The sequence below is a fragment of the Tachypleus tridentatus genome, chromosome 13 (genome assembly GCF_004210375.1).
Source record: "Tachypleus tridentatus isolate NWPU-2018 chromosome 13, ASM421037v1, whole genome shotgun sequence".
NCBI lineage: Eukaryota > Metazoa > Arthropoda > Merostomata > Xiphosura > Limulidae > Tachypleus > Tachypleus tridentatus.
Genome location: NC_134837.1, coordinates 192,242,657 through 192,266,783, shown reverse-complemented (window position 1 = coordinate 192,266,783; position 24,127 = coordinate 192,242,657). Strand labels below are relative to the sequence as shown.

Sequence of the window (24,127 nt, the reverse complement as noted above, 5' to 3'; positions counted from 1 at the left end):
TAAAAGATATTTAGTCCCATACAACAACTAATGTTGTAGGTATTGACCCAATAAATGTGAATCATTTCGAGATTTACGTGTTACAGAATATTAAACGGCTATCTTTCCTCTGTTAGTGTCGGATTCTAAGCCGATTTGAACACGGTACCACAACACGGGACTTTATAGTTTACTAATTCAGAATTCTCATACAAAGTTGACACCGGGCATGAAATTATCAGTGAGTTTAAAAATTTATAAGCTATCTGGATAATTATTTATGAATTAACTGGATATACAAAGCTGAACTACAGGACCGCATATGTGACCTTGAAGTGAAATAATATGTTTTATTTTATGAGAGGGCGCCAATATGCCAAACGTCTCTGAAAACTAAGCATATGTGATATGATTAAATAAATTATGCGATAAAACGTCAAATGTGCGTAAACCAATTCTATTAATTTTAATATGTGAACAAATGACTAGTTACTTTGACATTGACATATTCTTATCTCTACAAGAAATATTATTTGCATAGCTGTTACTAAATTGCATTTATGTGAACGAAATATTTATTTTACAGCTATACAACGTTATTCTATATATATATATATATATATATCTGTAAAAAAACGTTTTATTTGCATTGATGTAACATAATTGTTAATTTATTATTAGCATATAAAATTCTCTTCTTTAAAAAATAAACTGTGATGTATAATTATGTGACAACTTAATTTACCTAAACTAGCGGTAAAATTTAAAGGACAGAAAGTGAATTGAGCTGACTCTCTAAAGAACTATTACTCAGCGTTAGTCTGTGGTATTGCTCTGAGTATCAAAAACAGTTTTGTTTATCTGACGTAGTGTTACCGTTCATTTATCTTACTAAATAGAGCAAAGTGCACTATTTATAACCTATACTCTGTTGTGCCAACTGAAGCTTAATAGCAATTTAGTTTGGGTGTTTGAACTTAAAACTATTGCTAGTAAAACAAGATAAAGTATTAAAGAACTCGTGTTTTAACATTATCTAATAGACTGAAGGATTTTGATATTTGAATTTAATCACAGAAATCATGTTACAAAATTTGAATCGCCTCACGTTTTCGGAATTGTCATTTATATTGTTTATTAATGCACTAAATTGTATTCATTATGAAATTATTTTATTCAAACTAAGCATCCAATAAGCATTCCCATATGCGGACTTGAAACTTCAAGATTAGAAGATATGATATGTCAATGATCAGTTTTCCTAAATTATTGGCGTCCATTAACAAATCTTCCATGTGTTGTTCATGTTTAAAATATCAAATATTACTTGTTAAGATATACACAAGTGATAAATCTCTCATTACTCACTCTGTTGGAAGTCTTTTAATGTGATTCCAGTTTCTACATAGTTTGAAAACTGTACACAGAGCAGTATTTCCTATATTTCCATTCTATTCATTTTCAAACTTCCATCACTGTAAAGTTAGAGAAAGGAAGTGCTACCTGTAAAGAAGTTTCACGTATCGTAAAGTTAAGAAGGTACTAAACTTCCATCACTGTAAAGTTAGAGAAAGGAAGTGTTACCTGTAAAGAAGTTTCACGTATCGTAAAGTTAAGAAGGTACTAAACTGACTTGTTCTGATTTACTTACGCGAATGCCTACATATCCTAGACAATGTTTTCTGAGTAGGTTCAAAGTACTCTTAATCAGAACATCAACTATTATATAATTATATTTTGATTGATTAGGCAATTTTATAAGTTGATCTAATTAGAATTCGTAATATGGCCTTATTTCAGAATTATATGTCCCCCAGTGGCTCAGCGGTATGTCTGCGGACTTACAACGCTACAAACCGGGTTTCGATACCCGTGATGGGCAGAGCACAGATAGCCCATTGTGTAGCTTTGTGCTTAATTCAAAACAACAATAACAGAATTATATTACATTAGCTCCACGTAATAATTAACAAAGAAATGCTGTTGAGGTTACACATATCTCTCACATCTCTAAATATTACGGTATTACAGATAAAAGAGCTGTCGCGTTCTCTAAATACTACGATATTACAAGTATAGGAGCCGTCTACCCTAATTTCTTTCGAAATATTTAACTTACAAAGTCACAGAAACATTTATAATCGCACGTAGTTTGAATCAACTGTCCCAATTGGAACAAACAGCCGCTGGCAATCTCCAAGCAGCACACTCGTCAGAGTGATTGGCTAGCAGGCGTGGCAATAAAGTGCGTGAATAGGCGGAGAAAATGTGATGCGTCACACAAGAGGAGGTGGAGAAGGGAACAGCAGACTTTTAGAAGCGATTGTATTATCTGTTGTGGATGATAGAGGCAGAGACAAAACTGGGACAATTTTCACGCCAACTTCGTTAGAAGAGAACTTATACCGAAAAACTGAAAGCTAGAATAAATCTAACGTTGTAATTTTCGAAGAAAATAAAATTGGTATCTTTTTTTTTTCAATGACATTCTATTTTTTCTTATTTGATTTCTACGAGTAGGACAAAAACAAACTAACTTTCATGCCCCTCGAAAACATGGAATCTGTCTGCTCCTCAAGTACATTTCGACATGTGATTTCCTCGTCTGCATTCTCCTACGGACTACCTGCTTCCGTTTTTCCACCACCTCCTCCACCTTTAGTCTCGACAGCAGAGGCTTTCCGGACAGGATCACTAACCCAGCTGGTTTCTTCCAGCACATCTTCTTCAGACTTTCAAACAATCAACGAGTACGCTACAAATCTAACAATACCATCATCGGCACCTGTCTCTGATTCAGAGTCGCGACCCGTGGCTTCTCCTCTGTCCTCATCCAGCCTAAGAGGAGGTTTTCGGAATGGCGGACCCCCATCCTCTCCGAGCGAAACCGGTAACACTGATGGCGATACAGCCGATGAAGCACAGCAAGGAAGTACTGACGACGATAACTCGCAGGACAAAAGGTCATTCGCAAGTAGGTCGAGATCTCTTTTAAATCGTTTAACAACCGAATATCTTTTTCCACAAAGTTTTAAAATGGTCAGTTCTTCTATCCATTTCTGTGGGAGATTTGTTCCTTATTAAATTCTTTTCTGATTTCAACATAAATTAGTTCATCTCTTCGCCAGTGTGTAAAGTCAAAGATTAACCATGAAACCACTTATGTACGTATTAAACACTATTTTCAACTGTTCTATTTGTTTACACTGTTTTTACGTAACGCTATATGCTTGGTTCTTTCTCTAAAATTAAAACTGAATTTACTATAACTTTATCACTCAGCTTTCGACTTGAATATTTATGAAGAAACACAAACTGGTGTAGTTGTAACGTGTTACTTGTACACTGATTATCGTAGCTTTCTTGTTGAGAAATCTTGGTGTATCAGTTACCTGTGCGTTAATAATTCATGATATTGTTAGTAGGTTGGACGTATCTTTTTTTTACTAAGGATACTTATGTTGTAACTCCCAAAACATACAATAATTTAATGTCCTGACTTGATTCAAAACTCACCTGTTAGGTTGAACTTCTATTGGTTATTTTTCTCTCTATCTGATAATTAGTACAAATGGAAAAACGTTTTTCATATATAAACATGAACAGCAAAAGTTTAATTATGGAAAACCATTTTCCGCTACGTTTATCATCATTTCCTTATGTAAAAAAATAACACTTGCATATTTTCTACATAAATTATAACTCCATATTAAAATTTAAAAACTTCCATAACTTAATAAAAAACAGAGTATTTGAAATGATCCTACTTAGAAGTTCGTGCAAATTCAAAAGTACAATTAAATACATCAGTTGTTAGATGAAGTATTCTTATAATTAAATACATCAGTTGTAGGTGAAGTATTCTTATAATTAAATACATCAGTTGCAGGTTAAGCATTCTTATACTTAAATACATCAGTTGTAAGTGAAGTATTCTTATAATTAAATACATCAGTTGTAGGTGAAGTATTCTTATAATTGAATACATCAGTTGTAGGTGAAGTATTCTTTTCTTAATTACATCAGTTGTAGGTGAAGCATTCTTATACTTAAATACATCAGTTGTAGGTGAAGCATTCTTATAATTAAATACATCAGTTGTAAGTGAAGTATTCTTATACTTAAATACATCAGTTGTAAGTGAAGTATTCTTGTACTTAAATACATCAGTTGTAAGTGAAGTATTCTTATGCGGCATAAGCTAGTAGTAAACGACAAAAAATATTTCGAAGTAAAGTTCATATCAATCAAAGAGCTAATAGATGACCTTGTAGCAAATACGGTATTATCAAGTACCTTAGACTGTATTTTATAACGAGTCTTACTATTGGTTTGTCTGATTATGTTTTACCCTGTATAAATGTCGTCCCTGCAGTAGAGAGAAATACTACGGGAAAAACCGCATTAGGATAGTACATGTACTCTAAAGAAACTAATTGAAGAAATTGATGGCTAGTTTTACAGTCTCTCATAGTCAGTTACTTTCTATAACTTTGAAGGTACAAATAACCGCTTACCTTCATAATCATACGCTGACAGATTACAGTGGAATATGAAGTGCACTAAAATAAGTTGAGTGATTTTTGATCAGAGATGTAAGTTTCTATCTTGATTAGCTAGTAAATATTAGTTAATATTTAATTTTACAGTTTTATTTGTTGTTGTTATTCACCTACTTACACACTAGAATAGCCGTTTAAATATTAGGTGAAATTTCGAAATATTTTAAAATCTCGATAAAGATACTGAAATAGATCGGTTTTAGAGAAATTATCACACATTACTTCTTTCTAAGGCACTAACTACTACGTATATAGAGAACAATATGCTTTATTGAAGGAAGTTTGGATGCGATACAGGGGGTATCGAAGGCTGTAGAAAGAAGTTTTTAATGGGATTTCCGTTGTTTTTGATTATTCACATCAGGTTTATCCTTCAATAAAATTACTAAAAGCATCATATGTTCTAAACGGTTTTCATTGATTCTCGCAATGGCCTGAACACTGGAAAACATTATTGTTAAAATAAAGATAAAAAAGTGAGTCCAAGCCAATGTTATTTTCTAAAAAAACCCCACAAAAAACAATGTAGGTATGTAAATATAATTTGGTTTTGAGCCATTCAGAAGAACGTCCACACTCATCTGGATAAGATTTAGTAGTCTTCTGTGCCGTGAATGGAAAGAAAATTAAAAAAACAAATATAAAACAATGTTTTATTTTTTAGAATTTAACCGAATTGACAGCTAAGTTAAATAAATTGTTAATTTCTTTGGGTATTTTAAAGTTTGTATCAAATTCGCCACTGGACAATAAAATCGATACTTGAGTACTTATGTCAACTAATATATAATTTCAAGTTTTGTGATAGAACAAGTTTTAATTTCAATATTATTTATCAAAGTACGTTAAACAAATAGTTACGTCAACAAATTTGACGTTTCTAATAATAAAAGTATTATTAAAGCCTGTAAATTCTTAACGATTACACCAGAAATTAGACGTTTCTAACATAAAATCATTATTCAACTCTGTAAATTTTTAACGATTACACCAACAAATTACTCGTTTCTGACGATAAAAGTATTCTGTAAATTCTTAATGTTTAACCAACAAATTAGCCGTTTTTGACGATAAAGGTATTCTTAAAGTCTGCAAATTCTTAATGATTAACCAATAAATTAGCCGTTTCTGACCATAAAGGTATTCTTAAAGTCTGTAACTTTTTAACGATTACACCAACAAATTACTCGTTTTTGACGATAAAAGTATTTTTAAAGTCTGTAAATTCTTAACGAGTAACCAACAAATTAGCCGTTTCTGACGATAAAGGTATTCTTAAATTTTGTAAATTCTTAATGATTAACCAACAAATTAGCGGTTTTTGACGATAAAAGTATTCTTAAAGTCTGTAAATTCTTAATGATTAACCAACAAATTAGCGGTTTTTGACGATAAAAGTATTCTTAAAGTCTGTAAATTCTTAATGATTAACCAACAAATCAGACGTTTCTGACTATAAAATTATTCTTAAAGTCTGTAAATTTTTAACGAATACACCAGAAATTAGACGTTTCTGACAATAAAATTATTATTAAACTCTGTAAATTCTTAACAATTACACCTACAAATCAGACGTTTCTGACAACAAAATTATTATTAAACTCTGTAAATTCTTAACAATTACACCTACAAATCAGACGTTTCTGACAACGAAATTATTCTTAAACTCTGTATCTTTTTAACGATTACACCAACAAATCAGACGTTTCTGACAACAAAATTATTCTTAAACTCTGTATCTTTTTAACGATTACACCAACAAATCAGACGTTTCTGACAACAAAATTATTCTTAAACTCTGTATCTTTTTAACGATTACACCAACAAATCAGACGTTTCTGATAACAAAATTATTCTTAAACTCTGTATCTTTTTAACGATTACACCAGAAATTAGACGTTTACTGACAATAAAATTATTCTTAAAATCTGTAAATTCTTAACGATTACACCAACAATTTAGACGTTTCTAACAATGAAATTGTTCTTCAAGTTTCTAAATCCTAATGAAAAAAGAATTCATCCGTACTTTAAATGTCCATTAGATTCCATATTATTGGAATATTTGTACACATATTTATTTGAATACTGCTTAGTTTTATGTTTCTTGGTAAGAAGTGAAGTGAAATTATTTTAAATATTTCTTAGTTTTTAAATTGCTAGGTCTGATCTGTTTGGATTACGTTTTGTTTCAATACATGATAGTTTTGCTATTTCTTGGCCGTTGCTGTATCAAACATTTATTTTTATACTATTTAGCTTCTACGTTTTTTCAGCCACGTTCTTGTCTAAAATGACCGAATACTATTCAATTTCAGTTTTTGTGTGAATGACTGTCTCAAGCAAATATGAGTTACGAAAATATCTCTTTAATTTAACTTCTCGAGGTAAATATAATCAATTTCAGCATTTTATAAACTATTTTGGTTATATTTACATAATACTTAATACTGAAATGTGCGATATAGGTTATTTTTGGTCATATGTATATAAACTACTGGGATTATATAAATAATGTAACCATAGATATGGTTTGACTGAGATAAATTTTAGTGTATATGAAAGAAATTTTGTACGTAAATTCATCAGTTTTAAAATTTGTCACGTTGCCAAGTTACTGTGTACGAAAAATGTGAATATGTAAACAGTACATACATTTTAGCAGCATGTTATTCTATTACCTTATAATTCGTAATATTGAACAAGCTTAAGGAAAAGATTGTGAAATATTATCCTTTGATTTATATAGCAAGCCAATAAATTATTCTAGTGTTCAGAGGCATACACACAAAAAAACCTATTTGAAAATGAACTGAGTCTTCAATGATATCACACTTGTCTGGCTATTAACTGCTTTACACACACTGAAATAGTGTAGATAATTGTAATTTATAGAGATAAAACTTCGTAGAACGAATTTCACGATCTTCTTATTAAATGCAGGAATAACTTCTCACTAAAACACTGCCCATATATGTTTTGTATTATGATGAAACATAACGAAATGTTTGATTTACTGACTTACGAATAAACAGCTTACGAAATGTTCTATTTATTGAATTAGGAAAATTGCTTGTCAGGTGTTCTGTTTATTAACGTACGAATAACAAATGGTGAAATATTCTTTTTATTGACTTACAAAATGTTTTATTTATTTTTACTTATTAATAGCAATTTGATAAATGTTCTCTTTATTGATGCATGAATAACAAATTGGTAAATGTTGTGTTTATTGACTTATGAATAACAACATGAGAAATGTTCTATTTACTTCTAGTTATAAATAACAAATTAGAAAATGTTCTATTTATTTCTAATTATAAGTAACAACTTCAGGAATGTACTATTTATTTTTGCAAGTTCATCCAGAGAATCACGCGATAATTACAGAATGATCGTGATACCCTTGAAAACAAGTGAAAGAACATTTGTATAATGTACAAACTAAGAAAAGTCACTTTATCAACACTGACTTTTTTACAGGAGGCGTTTCTATCTGTACCTTCAGAAAAATTCAAATAGTTGAATAAGACCTGTGGAAGCGATAAAGAAGAACTACATTCCTTTTTAACAGGTTTAGGAAACATTTAATAGGTTGTTTCTAAAAACAGATATACTATATATGTATAGGAAGTAGTAGACACGAGTAGATTTACCGGAACTGTGTTATTGTAAAAGGTCTAGAGTAAAGTATGTTTTAAGAATCCTGTCTAAAAGTTAAGCCTAAACTATAAAACTATTGTTTAGGCAGCAGATTTTGGCATATACACATCTAGTTTCATATTCCATCTTTAATTTAAGGTATAAAATATTTCATAGTGTCTTATGCACCCTAAACGTTGTAGTTGTGATAGTTATGAGTTGTTAAAAATGTGTCCTGCTAGTACGTTTTAGGAGCTTTATAATAGAAGTTACGCGTTGGAATCCCAGTTGAGTAAATAAAAAATTATGACATAATTATTTGTAAGATAACAGTTGGACACTTAAAAAAGTACTCAAACTATCAGGTCATTCCATAAGTAATGTCCGAAAATATAATACAAAAAGTGCATCATCATTTCTGTCTTTTTAGAAGGGTTTAACGACTAAAACAGGTAGTAGGACGTATATAAAACTGTTCAGACAAATAAAAGAAACTAATTCAACTAAACTTTTTCAGATCATTAATCAAATAAACCCTTATGAAGATGAATGGGACTGAGGAGCACATTAGGCTTATAATATTTATAAGTTTAGAAAAGGCAACAGTGCAGCAGAAACTACACGAAACATTCGAGATGTTTATGGTGCAGAAAATGTCGAAGGTGGTTTCAGACGTTCAGATTAGATGACTACAGCTTAAGTGATGCGCCATGTTCAGGTCGTCCTGTTGAGTTTAATGATGACTTGCTGCTGGCTGCACTTGATGAAGATTGTGTTGTAACAGTTGAAGGACAAGCACAGAAGCTTAATTCAACCCATTCAATAGTTCACCGTCATCTGCAACAGCTGGGAAAGATGTCAAAACTTGGAAAATGGCTCTTTCACGATTTGACGGAAGTCAGCTTTAGAGCAAGAGTAGACATTCGCACTTTTCTGCACTCTCGTGAATGTAACTCACCTTTTTCGAACAGGTTAGTAACTGGAAAAGAAAAATTGATATATTATAAAAATGTTAAGCGCCGCAGAACATGGCTCAGTGCAGGTAAAGTGGCTAAAGCATAGCCAAAAATGGACCTACACTCTACTTTCCTAAAGTTTTGTTAGGTATTTGGTGGGATATTGTTTGTGTGATCCACTTTGAGTTGCTGTCACTCAATGTAACGATTACATCAGACTTCTATTGTCAACAGTTAGGGCGTTTGAATTTTGTACTGAAAGAAAAGAGGCCTGATTGATCAATCGTAAAGGTGTTGTGTTACACCAAGATAATGCACGGCCCCATACAGCAAGAATCACATCTGCAAAGATTGAAGAGCAAGGCCGGGAAAAACTTCCACATCCTCCTGATTATCCAGACCTTGTACCATCTGATTATCATCTATTTCGAAGTCTGCATAACTACCTTGATGGAAAAGAGCTTGGAACACACGAAGACGTCAAAACTACCTTCTCCACATTCTTTTCCTACAAACCCCAGGAATTTTATAGAAGTGACATTCAGAAGCTTGTGAATCGTTGGCAGAAAGTAATTAATAATAATGGAACATACATTATTGATTAAATAACATTAAAAACATTTGAAATCCTTTCTCTTTTTTTGAACCTAAAATCGGACATTACTTAAGGGATGACCTGATATATGTCTTTTATAGAGTTATCGATATTAGTATCTTTATGATGTTATTTCATTAGTCTATGTTTCTTTCACAGTAGAAATAAACCTAGGAAGTTTATTAATTCTAGTAGTTTTTATCGGGAAGATTGAACAAAAATGATAACAGAGCAATATGACAAATAAAGTTTGGTTTTGAGCAGGATTTAATTTGTTCTTGTATTTTGTATTTTGAATTTCGCGCAAAGCTACTCAAGAGCTATCTGCGCTAGCCGTCCTTAATTTAGCAGTACAAGACTAGAAGGAAGGCAGCTAGTCATTACCACCCACCGCCGTCTCTTGGGCTACTCTTTTACCAACGAATAGTGGGATTGACTGTTACATTATAACGCCCACACGGCTGAATGGGCGAGCATGTTTGGTGGGACCGGGATTCGAACCTGCGACCCTCGGAGTACGAGTCGAACGCCTTAACACACTTGGCCATGCCGGGCCTTAATTCGTTCTTAGTGGAAACTATATTTAGTTAAAGTTCTTCACTTTGAGATGTGTTCTTCCTGAAATAAATAATTGTGCACCAAGTTGCAATTTATACATATGTAATAATGTTATCATAACATCGGTAAACACATGCTAAGACGAGAAATATATATAATTGTGTATTGGTTCACAGATTATATATTTCCAAACATTTCAGAGCACGTTTTCCAAAACTCACTTCAGTGTACGAAACTGATTATATAATATTCGTTCTATGAATGCAGCAATTCTGACGCCAACTCTTTTTGACATATGACGTGCGCTGATTGGTTTATTTGTTTCGGATATTCGCGCAAAGCTACACTGGAAACCCTCTGCGCATGGCCGCTCCTAATTTCAAACTGACAGACAATAGGAGGGAGGCAACTAAGCAACAGTTTCTATCGCCAATTCTTGGTCAACTCTAATCTAATATTGGGATTAGACCATCACTCTCATAGAGCACCCACAATCTCCAAATTGGAACTTGATTTTTTGTGGCAACGAAACGAGAATCAATAGTCCACTAACAACTAGGCCTCACACAGTCCAGCATGAATTGAACAAAACAAGACGTTTTTTATCTTTATATATTTTTAGTGCACGGCAAGCTGTAATTATAAACCTACGTTTATATTGAGTACAACCTTTCAAGTCGAATTTCCAACTGTAACAAAATCCAGATATTTTACATTTAAACGGGGAATTCTTACCTCTATTTACTGACACTTTTGGGCAATTTTGTATTCGCTATAGATCATAAGAGTCTGCACACGTCTCATCTGGTTTTGCAAAAAAATTGATTCATTTTTTATTTGATAAAAATAATTCAAAGTTTTATTTTGTTTTTGCACTTTGAATTTTATAACAGTGGTTAACTTGGTGTTACTACGCGTTAAGACTAAGTGGGGTATCTACTACGCCTGATGGAATCGTCACCACGATGTGGCTGACATATGTTGCTTAAGCCATATAACGTGCATTAATAAATATCGAATTAGAGTAGCAAGGCAGGTTTCTCTGCGTTTCAATAACCGTTACAAAATTCTACGGCCCCGGCATGGTCAGGTGGTTAAAGCACTTGACTCGTAATCCGAGGGTCGCAGGTTCGAATCCTCGTCACACCAAACATGCTCGCCCGTTCAACTGTGGGGGCGTTATAATGTGACGGTCAATCCCACTATTCATTGGTAAAAGAGTAGCCCAAGAGTTGGCGGTGGGTGGTGATTACTAGCTGCCTTCCCTCTAGTCTTGCACTGCAGAATTAGTGACGGCTAGCACAGATAGCCCTCGAGTAGTTTTGTGCAAAATTCAAAACAAACGAAACAAAAATTACACATTTATTAAGCACACTTATAAAACTTATAAAACATATTTTTGATTCATTCATAACGTGTTTGAATAATATAGAAATGAAGAGAAAATTATGCATTTGTTCTTATTGCAAAGTACTATACATTTTACCGTGTTAAAGATTCGAGGTCATAAACGTATTTCAAGCAATTTCTCGTGACAAACAGAAAGCTCTGTATAATTCCAGGAAGTTGTAAGATATAATATTATTTATGACTTTTGACTTTGTATTCAATGTAATACGATGCTTATGTAAGTTATTAGTAACAGGCTATTTAAAACATTTGATTACTAGTAATTAAGTTAGTCCAAAAATATACATTTCTGATTTATAGTAAAATATTGTTACTTTCAATTTATAATATGGTAAATTGATATTTATGCTTTCTTAAAGTTACGATTACTTCTTTAGATCCTAGAGTTTTATTGTATATAACCAACATTTTCTGTGAAGTAAAACACAGATTATTGTAGTAAATAGCTTACGACCTGTGTAGTGGAAGCAGTTGTACGACGGTTGTTAAAATTACATAACATTTAACATAAAAATTACAAGAATTAAACACGTGAACACGTTGAATAACACACCGTACGATAAGATTAAAAGACAAGTGTTGAAGCTACGTTAATTATCATGAGATATGACTAGTGTAACCGTCGAACATCGTAACAACGTCGTAATTGAGTTAACTTGTTCGCTGCTTTCTACTGTGAAGCCTAGGGTTATGACATGTATGTTTATACGTTTGCGCTGTGACGTAGAATATATGACGCATGATAAAATCTATTCCCTACATATCTGCACGTAAAATGCACATTTGTTTCTTTGTTTGTTTTGAATTTTGAGCAAAGCTACAAGAGGGCTATCTGCGCGAGCCGTCCCTAATTTTTTAGTGAAAGAAGGCAGCTAATCATCGCCATACACCACCAACTCTTGGGCTACTATTTTAAATGACTAACCGTCACATCATAACGCCCCCACAGCTGAAAGGGCGAGCATGTTTGGTGTGACAAGGAATCGCACCCGTGACCCTCACATTACGAGTCGAGCCCCCTAACCACCTGGCCAGGCTAGGCCTATACGAATTGTGAGATTGACTGTAACATAATACCGCCCCCATGGCTGAAAGGATGAGCTTGTCCAGTGTGACGAGAATATTGAACCCGTGACCCTTATATTATGAGCCTAGGGCGCATCAGGAAAATTACCAAGATTTCTAATGGTTATATGATGTATAAACCACATGACAAAATAATATCTTCAGCAGGGTAAAGTGTTTTGGGATTAGTAATAGAGCTTCAAGGAATCCACTGCTTTTCTTCTATAGTTAATATGCTATCGTTTAGTTATGATAAACTTGGAACAAGCTACGATCTGTATTTTAAATTGTATAAAACGTTTCCCGACTTACAATCATAGAATTATCAAAGCTGTGACTATCTTAAGAAGTCCCAGTATTTACTACAAATAATTATTTGCAGTACTGGATCTACGTAAAGTGTGCACTATAAGAGGATATATCAACATGAAAAGTTGTGCAGTTAAAAAGTGTAGGCCTATGAATATCACGGAAAATCTGGCAGATTATATTAAAATATGAAATAATAAGTCATTAGAAAACAAATGATTTTACTATTCATTCGTAGAATATCCACTATGTGACAATGTAGAAATAGCCGTAACATTACATCAAAATTAACACAAATAATTTTCGTACAGGGGGTAAACGTTGTTGCCTCAGTGAAGTGGTTAACACATACTATAACTTGATTAACAGTCGATTATTGTAACTACGTTTAACACACGCGCTGTTACGATTAGGTAAACAATTTTGTTTGCTTGCTTTGGAGCAAACTCACAATAGGTTATCTGATGTGTCCACCTCTGGGAATCAAACACCGGGTTTCAACGTTGCGAGTCCGTAGGGGACGAGTTAACAGTCAATAGATCTATTCGTGTTACGAACATTATAACCACGTTGAATATATGTCACATGGTTTAACAGTGAGGGTTGTGAACAACCCACTACTGGTCTATTATCTCATTCACCAAGCAGTAAGTTGCTGAAGAAGATTACAGTACTTACCACTTATCTAACTACACTAAAACACACAAACGCCTTGCTGGCATCCTTTGGATACAGCAACAATTCGTCGTCTTGAAGAATATCGAACATTTGATCGTATAAAACTGAAAACTTAATATCGTTTTACCAACACACTTATTGGGTTACCATTAGTTATACGATACATTATCGTGTTTTCGTACTTGATGTTAACGAAATATAACGAAACAATCTAGATTCTGAAGCGATAATTGTAATACAAAATGTAAGAGTCAAAAAGCTCCAATTTTCAGCTAATTTTATCATTGTTTATCAAATATATTGAATGATAAATTAAAGTTAATTTTGTGGTATTTCAAATACAAAGTAGACATGATTATAGATAATGTTATATTTTGGTCCATTTGATTCTTAGAAACACAAATGACAAATATATACATTGCTGGCCAAAATCTTAAGGCCAATGAACATAAAAAAAATATTCATTTTGCGTTCTTATATTCAACCACTTATTTGAAGGGAATATTAAGGGAAAATAAAAATAAAAACTTTTTTAGCATTTAATAGAGAAAATGTGAACACTATGAAATTGGCCTAAATACTAACTGGTCAAAAGTTTCAGACCATACTAAACAGGGTAGGAAATGCCCAACAAGAGGTCTCAATAGTGAGTTGCACAGCCGTCAGTGCGAATAACTTCAAACATTCGCTTTGGAATGGTCGATATAAGCGTTTGCAGAAGGCTGGCTGGAATGTTGTTCCAAGTGGTGAAGATGGCTTCACGAAGATCATGCACTGTTTGGAATTGACGTCCATTTCTATAGACTTCCATTGCCATCCACACCCAAACATTTTCAGTGGCGTTCAGTTCAGGCGTAAACTCTGGATAGTTCAAAAGAATCACGTTATTCGCCATGAAAAAGTCCTTTGTCCTGCGGGCATTGTGGATTGAAGCGTTGTCCTACTGAAAGATCCAGTCATTTCCACACAAGCGAATGCCTTCAGTCACTAAGGATGCTCTCTCCAATATGCCAGTGTAGCCAGCTGCTGTTTGACGCCCCTGTATAACCTGAAGGTCCATTGCTCCATGGAAGAAGAAAGTACTCCAGATCATGATGCAACCTCCTCTACTATGCCGTGTAGAAAATGTCTCCGGTAGAATATCCTTATTGTGCCAGTAACGTTGGAAGCCATCTGGACTATCCAGGTTAAATGTTTTCTTATCAGAGAACAAAATATTCTTCCACTTTTCTACGTCCCATGTTTGGTGCTTCTCAGCAAAGTTTAACCGAGCTATTTCGTGGTGTGGAAGGAGGCGTGGCCTTTGAAGACGTTTATGGTTTTAAAGCCATTCTCTCGTAGATACCGTCTTATTGTTTTTCAGCTGCATTCTGCGTCCGTAAGGGCCTTAATCTGGTTCGACGATCGGCTGATATCTTGCCGGACAACCCATTGAATTCTCCTGCTCAACGCTGGCGAAATTTTCCTGGGCCGACTACTTGAAATTCTTGTTCCGTATCCCTCAGGGTCTTTTAAGAAAATTGCAACAACAGTTTTATTACGCCCAATCTCACCAGCGATGGCACGTTGAGAGATACCTTGCTTTTGCAGTTCGACAATTCTGCCACGTTCAAACTCTGTCAACGTTTCAGCCTTTGCCATGTTTTTACCCAATGTATCACAGGAGATGTCAGTGGGAGATGTTGACAACGCTAATGCTTGAACATAAATTACTAATTTTCGTTACGTGTTTACCGATTAACGCTTCCTTTCAGTATGGTCTTAAACATTTGACCAGCTAGTATTTAGGCTAATTTCATAGTGTTCACTTTTCTCTATTAAATGCTAAAAAAGTTTTTATTTTTATTTTCCCTTTTCTTATTTTCATCTTTCTAAGCTCTACTCAAATAAGTGGTTGAGTCTAACAACGCAAAATGCGTATTTTCGCTTTATGTTCATTGGCCTTAAGATTTTGGCCAGCAGTGTATATTAATGCCACATACTGTTTTCCCTTATTTTAAACTAATAACCACCGAGACGGAATACTAGCTAGCAACAATCTAATACCTATGATAAGGAACTGATTCTTATTTTTATAACAGTAACGTGTCCACAGTTTAAAATGCTTTCGTAGTTAGTGGAGGCACAAGGATTTGAACCTGGCTCTCTTCATCAGAATTTCAGAGATCTGCCACGGGGTCGACTCTCACCGTGTAGTTACCGTATTTTACGCCTCGTAAGACGCTACATCGTGGAAGACGGACCCTCATTTTGGAAAGACAATTCTAAGAAAAATATATTTTGGCTCAGCAACCAACACCTTGATGAATCTTTGACTTTTTTGTAATCTACTGAGTAAATACTGTTAAATACATAATATTTTTAGAGTATATCGACAATATTAGTTAAACCGAATGTTTATGCTATTTAAAATACTTGTAATTGGTTATTAATGAGGTTACACTCTGTGTTAGAGACTGTTTTAAGTAGACCCTAAGCTTTTCTCTTGCTTTATTTAACCCATCACTTTTGTCTTGGAAGACGCATGAGGTTTTTAAGGTATTTTTAAAGAAAAAGTGCGTCTTACAAGGCGTAAAATACGATATTTCGTGACTGAAAATACGCGTTAAGTACTTTGAAACAAAAATAAACGCCGATTTTTCCTTTCCTTTCTTTAACTTGTACATGTATTTTAACAGAATAGCATTAACATTTTCAAACATGCCTTGTCTAAATGTTATAACCATATTTAGTTAGTGTTAAACTTTCTGTCAGTTAATGGAACGTGTAGAAAACCATCCTTCATGAGTAACTCAAATTGTATTAAAGCAAGTTTTTTGAACAGCATATCCAATGTAAGCGTAGTAACATCACATCAACAGTCATACGTTGTGTAGAAACACTGTTCTTACGCCTAATGTATAGTAGCAGTTTAATTAAGTGAGGGTAAACCAAGTCACAGCAGCTGTAATATTTCCATTTATTATGTTATCAAGTTAAAGATAGAAGATTCTGGAAAAAAAATATCGAGACGTATGTTGTCAGCGTTAAATGTTTCTATCAGGTATTAACATTTTATCAACTAGTACACTCTTAGAGCACAGATGAATTTGATTGGTTGATCTGGTAGTTGATGTCGCTGTTTTAGAGAACATTTAAGCACCAGTACTGATAGACTTAAGTTTCCTATTAATCGAACTTTATTTTTTATATTTATACTATCTTTTACTAGTAGAAAGGGAAATAGCATGCAACAGTCAGCTACAAATTTCAAATAATATGTTTTTAAAAAGGCTTAGTTACAGTTTGTTGAATGTTATATAAAAATAACGGATTTAGCATGGCCAACTGGTAAGAGCACTCAACTCGTAATTTGAGGGTCGTGGGTTCGAATCCCTATCATACCAAAAATGTTCGCCCTGTCATCCTTGGGGTCATTATAACGTCACGGTCAATCCCACTATTCGTTGGTAAAATAGTAGCCCAAGAGTTGGCGGTTGGTGATGATAATTGACTGCATTCCCTTATTCTTACACTGCTAAATTAGGGATGGCTAGCACAAATAGATCTCATGTAGCTTTGCGCGAAATTCAAAGACAAACAAACAATAAAAATTGCCTTTACTTGCAGTAAACGGTTTTATAAGATAAAGAAGAAAAGTGGAACTATATATTTGTAACAAACTTCAAAAGTTAATAACTGACACCTTCACAATAACGTTACCATGGTTTATGGTGTGCACTTGTGTTTTTTTATTTTTCATAAACAACATACATTTACCATATATAATAAAACACTGTACACGTTCCACACATTTGTTTCTAAAGCCTAGTATTAACAGCACTTGAGAGTGTATTATCATTTTTTTGAATGGTTTAAATGTCATACCTACCTTACCGCGATGTTATTGCAGATTACGTCTTCATAATTTGCACACTCGTAAAGGGATTAACATTGTTATTGGAGTATTTAAAATTATCTTGATTATTTTACATATGTGAAGACTCAGAAAAAAAATGTATTATTTTAGTGAAGGAGTTCTCAGACATTTTCAATCAGCCCTCTTTGTGTTTTGATAAACATTCAAGACCCTTATCGTTAAATAAGACTTAAAATAGTGTATACATAACTTTAAAACACTTAATCACAAAACACATAGAATACTGAAAGGAAGGGCTAAGTTTAGCCTGGTGTTCAGAGAGTTCATGATTCGCGTCTCTTTGTTCCAAAAAAATGGGCTCTGTATTTTGTGGTCCTGGGTAAGCTAAAAGTGTACCTATCAAAACCTACTATTCGATCAGACAAGAATAACACAAAACTTGGCGGTGGATAGTTTTGACTTCCCTTTAGCTAGAAACAGTTATGTGTATTGACTTCTCTTTAGCTAGGGACAGCTGTGTGTATTGACTTCTCTTTAGCTAGGGACAGTTATGTGTATTGACTTCCCTTTAGCTAGGGACAGCTGTGTGTATTGACTTCTCTTTAGCTAGGGACAGCTTTGTCTATTGACTTCTCTTTAGCTAGTGACAGCTTTGTGTATTGACTTCCCTTTAGCTAGGGACAGCTTTGTGTATTGACTTCCCTTTAGCTAGGGACAGCTGTGTGTATTGACTTCTTTTTGGGCCCGGCATGGCCTAGCGCGTTAAGGCGTGCGCTTCGTAATCTGAGGGTCGCGGGTTTGCGCCCGAGTCGCGCCAAACATGCTCGCCCTCCCAGCCATGGGGGCGTTATAATGTGACGGTCAATCCCACTATTCGTTGGTAAAAGAGTAGCCCAAGAGTTGGCGGTGGGTGGTGATGACTAGCTGCCTTCCCTCTAGTTTTACACTGCTAAATTAGGGACGGTTAGCACAGATAGCCCTCGAGTAGCTTTGTGCGAAATTCCAAGACAAACAAACAAACAAACAAAGACTTCTTTTTAGCTAGGGACAGCTTTGTGTATTGATTTCCCTTTAGCTAGGGACACCTGTGTGTATTGACTTCCCTTTAGCTAGGGACAGCTTTGTGTATTGACTTCCGTTTAGCTGTCCGTAGAAAACTGTTGTGTCGCTCTGCACTAATTATTTGTTTGTTTCACGCTAAGCACAAAGCTACACAATGGGCTGTATGTGCTCTGCCCACCACCGGTATCAAAACCCGGTTTCTAGCGTTGTAAGTCCGCAGACATAGCGTTATGCCGCTAGAGGCCTTTACACTAATATTTAAAATGAAATGAAAGAATAACACTACTTCTTAAGATTAACCACATAGTAAAGACATTAAGCAAAGTTCCGTCATATTTTCTCTTCGCAACCCCAGTATAGCCTCCCATTATTGATAATCTGGGAACCACATGGCTTCTGAAATGTATATATATTTTTTACTATAACTCACTTACACCAATTAATATAAGTAGTGAACCATTGAAGCTACCAGCTAATTCATTTTACCTGATTAACTGTATTTTGTGAAGTAACTCCAGAGCTATGACAAAGGAATCGTGAGGCCCCAATCTTTCCTCCGACTCACCTCACCACTGAACCCGTCAGTTGTCGTGAAGTTTCGCTCTTCATCGATAACTCTGGCTAAGCACGTATCACACTTTTTTATTATTTCGTTTAAACTAGATAATTCAAAATATTCATAGAACGGATGAAGTATTTCTCGCTGATTTCCAGTCTAGTAGGTGTTAATGACTTAGAAGTGTCGTCTTGCTTTGAAGAGCGCGATTATTTTTTGTGTTGTTTGTTTTGAATTTTCGCGCAAGGCTACACCAGGGCTATCTGCGCTAATCCTCCATAATTTAGCAGTGTAAGAGGGAAGCAACCAAGCATCACTACCTACCGTCAAATATTTACTACTCTTTTACCAACGAATTGTAAAATTGACCGTTACCGTGAAAGGGTGAGCATGTTTGGTGTGACAGAGAAACTAACCTCTGACCCTCAGATTAAAAGTTGAACGCCTTAATTACTTGTTTTTAGTACAAAACTACTTCTGAGATTAGCTCACATTTTATAAAAACGTTGTTTTTAAAGCTAGTGTTCCAATTGGAACTACTTTCTACGTTGCTTATTGTGCTCAGCAATGAGGCTGTAGTTTCACACTAGTGCAAATTCCACAATAGCCATTGTAACAGGCGACATCAGTAAACTCTTAGCAACGCCTTAATTACTTGTTTTTAGTACAAAACTACTTCTGAGATTAGCTCACATTTTATAAAAACGTTGTTTTTAAAGCTAGTGTTCCAATTGGAACTACTTACTACGTTGCTTATTGTGCTCAGCAATGAGGCTGTAGTTTCACACTAGTGCAAATTCCATAATAGCCATTGTAACAGGCGACATCAGTAAACTCTTAGCAACATTTCCACAAATATATCAAAAGTAGAAATGTTTTTGTTACATTAGATAGGACTTGACACTTATTTGACCGAGTAAGATTGTTTTGTTGTGGTTTCTGTTTTTGTCAGCCATTTCTTTCATGAAAACAACAGTTGATTTCGAAATGTAACTGGTAGTTTGCAAACTTGTGGTTTCTGAGCTTTCTGAAATTTGCGCAAAGCTACACGAGGGCTATCTATGCTAGCCGTCCCTAATTTAGCAGTGAAAGACTAGAGGGAAGGCAGTTAGTCATCACCACTCAACACCAACTCTTGGGGTACACGTTTACCAACGAACAGTGGGGATTGACCGTCACAATATAACGCTCCACGACTGAAAAAGAGAGCATGTTTGGTGTGACGGGAATTCGAACCTGCTACCCTCAGATTACGAGTCAAGATCCCTAGCCACCTAGCCATGTTTTGTGTTGTTATTGCATGCAAGTTATTTAAATTTCACACCAGGACGCTTCTCAAAATATGAAACATTTAAGATCCAATCCTGTTTTAGAGAACAGTAGATTGAAGAGATGGAGTTTATGATTTGACATCGACGTAAAATTAAGACAGTAAAATCATACATATATCTATTACAAACTTTAAGGCCTCCTTCAATACAAATTAGAAACACATTATCGTTATATTAAAATATGTAAGAAAGTGAAATGCAGATAGCGATTAGTGTTTTCCAGGAAAAAAAAATGTAGAAGAAATTGCAGAGAAACGTTTATTAATTATTTTGTGAATACGTTTTTTGCAGCAGTTTACTGATGTTTAACTTATTATTATTCGATTATATTTCCAAATAGAAAGACTTCGGTATAGTGTATGTTTCTATCAACCAATTATTTATTTATGTAAATACGGAAGTGACGTGAGAAAAAAAAAGATACATAAAAAATAGAAATAGCACGTGACTTGAATATAGAAGTGACGTAAGCACTAATAATACATGTGACATGTGAAGATTCGACGAAAAAAAATAAAAAGATGACGTGACTAAAGCCAATAAGGAACTAATATTGTAAACACGGAAGTCACGTGATTAGAAACAACCGGAAATCATTTTCAATTTACCTCACTGAAATTATTTGTACGATTTTTAACCTTCCCAGTTTCGCTCCGCCAACAGTTAATTTGTAGCAGGAAGTGTCCTCTCTTCATCGATTTCCAAGAACTTATCACAAAAGTGTCTAGTGAAATGTTACCTGCTTGACTCCAACAGTCGTTCCGCGACTCTGCTGCCAACAAAAATTGGTATTTTGAAATATACTGTTTCGCAACGTAAATTAAGAGTTATGTAAAAAGTTGGTATTCTACCTGCCGGTAGGTGAAATTTTAAAATCGGTAATAGCTTGTTCTCATTTTGAACAAATATTGGGAAAACTTGCAGAGATATTTTGAAGAGTTATTAAATTTTCTACGTTTCAGGTTTCAGAAGTTGTGTCACTGATGTAGGGATTACATATAAATCTGCTCTAAGTAGATAATTCACTTTAAAAAGTAAAGACATATTTATAAAACATTTACGATAACACTGCATTTACGTCCATAACATGGATGCCAAATTAATAAAGGTCAACTTAACGGGAATTTTTTTGCATCATTAGTAAATATAATCCAGAAAAATAGACCTTATTCTTAAGGCTAAAACAAAATTACAAATATGGATATTTTAAAATTTTGTGTTTTTAGATTCATAGCCCTTAAAATCTCTATTAGTCATTTTTGTGCATATGTGAGATAATAATAAATTATTATTTAATATTTTCTCTTCAAAAGAAGTATTTCTTGTTAACTTCTCTGCAATAATATACATATAATTTTTTTTACCAACTTTAACACGTTATCAACATGAGTAAGAAAATAAGACAGTTGTTGTTGTTTTCATAGCGTGCTTCTTTTACAGGTACTTCGAGCTCCTTGACTAACGAGAAAGAATTACACAAGAAATCCGAAGCAGGAGAACCAACCACTGGTAAGAGGTTTCGCCACGCTAAAACCGTAAGACTCGGTATTAACGCAAGGGAACGTCGCAGAATGCACGACCTGAATGACGCCCTCGACGATCTACGTTCCATCATCCCGTACGCTCATTCTCCATCGGTGCGAAAATTGTCCAAAATCGCTACTCTTCTCCTGGCTAAGAACTATATCCTCATGCAGGCTAATGCCCTGGAAGAGATGCGTAGGATTATAGCGTACATGAACCAATCTGGTGTTCCCCTGCCCCCTGCGGCGGCGGCAGCGGCTGCCGTGGCCATACCCTCACCAGTCCCCGTGTCTGGAGCAGGCGTTTCGGTCACAAATTGTTGCAGCGTCGAGCCCTACACTTACGGTAGAACTCCAGGTCCTTCTTAAAACAATAGACGATGAAAGACAATTACGTTAATTCAGAGAGCTCGTCCTGGCAATATTAGAAGTAACCAAATTCGTTTGTGTATTTCAAAAATTCAGCTCTGATAAGTAATATTCATGCTATGTACATAGAATGTATACTTGTAGCGTTTATGCCTACAAATAATGCTCTTTAGAACAAAGTGAAATATGAAGTAAAACGTGTGTGTGTGTGTGTGTAAACTCCTTCAAAAAATTCAATAACTCCTGTTTCTTTCTAATTCCTCTTGTTTATAATTAGCTTTTCTTTCAAAGTTTTTTTTTTTTTTTTAATTGACGCGGGCCAGTAAATCTGTATTATACTTGTACACTTTTAAGTTAAAAGGAGATTTTACGTGTAAACCATAACGTCACAGTAAGTCGTCACTTATATGTGTAAAATTTACCGTTTTTAACATTCACTCTCAGATAGAAATAACAAACATTTCATTGACAAGCTAGAAAATACTGTTACAGTAACCATACGAAGTACTCCTCTGCTCAAGAGCTATTGTAATATTAGATTAAATAGAATTACAGTAATTCACTACTTTATCAAACGAATATTTTAGAACGTTCCTTTACATAAAGCTCCAAACTCTAACTTGTGTTTCCACCACAAGGGAAAGAAACGAGTGTGTAATTTGAGATCATGAGCAATCCCAGTTTCCGTGAAGATAAGGTTTCAAAAGCCGAGTTTTTCGTCGTGTAATTTTGCTATTCTTTACAGATATACTGTACCACCTGATACTGTCTATGTGCTATTGTATAAGAATGTTTTATGTGGTCAATAAAGTCCGTATTGCTTCAACAGATAAAGTTGGATTAATCTGGTAACACATACACACTAAACCCCACTAAATATTATTTGACATTCATAAAGTGAGATCATAAATGACAATAGTTAAATATTAAGGGTTATCCATGTTTTCATTTTTTTAACATGCTTGGAAAACGGTGGACTCATCAGATAGCCCGGTGTGGCTTTGCTATAAAAAAACACACATACTTTGAAAGACAAGATTTATCAACTCTTAACATTCGTAGAGTGTGAGGTGCACACTAAAGATGAACTTATAAGGGGCTCACACAATATGCGTTAGGCCTCTAAGTATAACATGCAAAAAATTGATATAAACATAAACTGAAATCATATAGAAAAGCATGGATAATTCGAGTACTTAAAGTACTCTGATTTACTGAGCCATAAGTGTGAGCAATTCTTCACTGGGTATTTGCGGACGTTTATTTGCGAAATGTGCCACTGTAAAGTCCCCGACATGTCTTTTTAAATTATCGAAAAAGACCCATTTTACCGAGATGACACGCTGAAAAATATTTGTTGAAAAAGTGTAGGTGAGTTTCACGGGAAGTATAATTTAAATATTTTAAGGCCCTAATGACAAGGGAGAGTGAGAAAACGTTGCGTTGCTTGTTGAAAATACATTTAGCAGAAATGTTAACAAAGTTTACAGAGAAGAAACAGAACTAGAAACATGATGTTTCAGCTACAAGTTCAGGGTTTTTTTTCATTAATGGTGATGCGATTTAGAGACTTGGGACTTGGTGATAATGTTATTAGTTCAACTAATTCGTCTAATCTAACCTCTTTACCGGAGGATTTTCTTTTCCAAGACTAAATCTGCACTCTCTTAGATT

General features: G+C 34.5%; 1 protein-coding gene across 1 annotated transcript; it reads left to right on the top strand.

Annotated features, from left to right (window-relative positions):
* Positions 1 to 2,277: 2,277 nt before the first annotated feature.
* Positions 2,278 to 23,270, top strand: LOC143239631 (uncharacterized). Its single transcript, XM_076480938.1, has 2 exons — positions 2,278 to 2,953; positions 22,002 to 23,270. The coding sequence occupies exons 1-2, from the start codon at positions 2,521 to 2,523 to the stop codon at positions 22,451 to 22,453; spliced, it is 885 nt and encodes a 294-aa protein (XP_076337053.1). The 5' UTR covers positions 2,278 to 2,520; the 3' UTR covers positions 22,454 to 23,270.
* Positions 23,271 to 24,127: the final 857 nt, after the last annotated feature.

What these genes read in the sequence shown, in the direction of transcription:
- LOC143239631 (XM_076480938.1), top strand. Translation starts at nt 2,521, where the DNA reads ATGCCCCTCGAAAACATGGAATCTGTCTGCTCCTCAAGTACATTTCGA. An exon ending in GGACAAAAGGTCATTCGCAA is followed by an intron (nt 2,954 to 22,001) that starts GTAGGTCGAGAT and finishes CTTCTTTTACAG; the next exon opens with GTACTTCGAGCTCCTTGACT.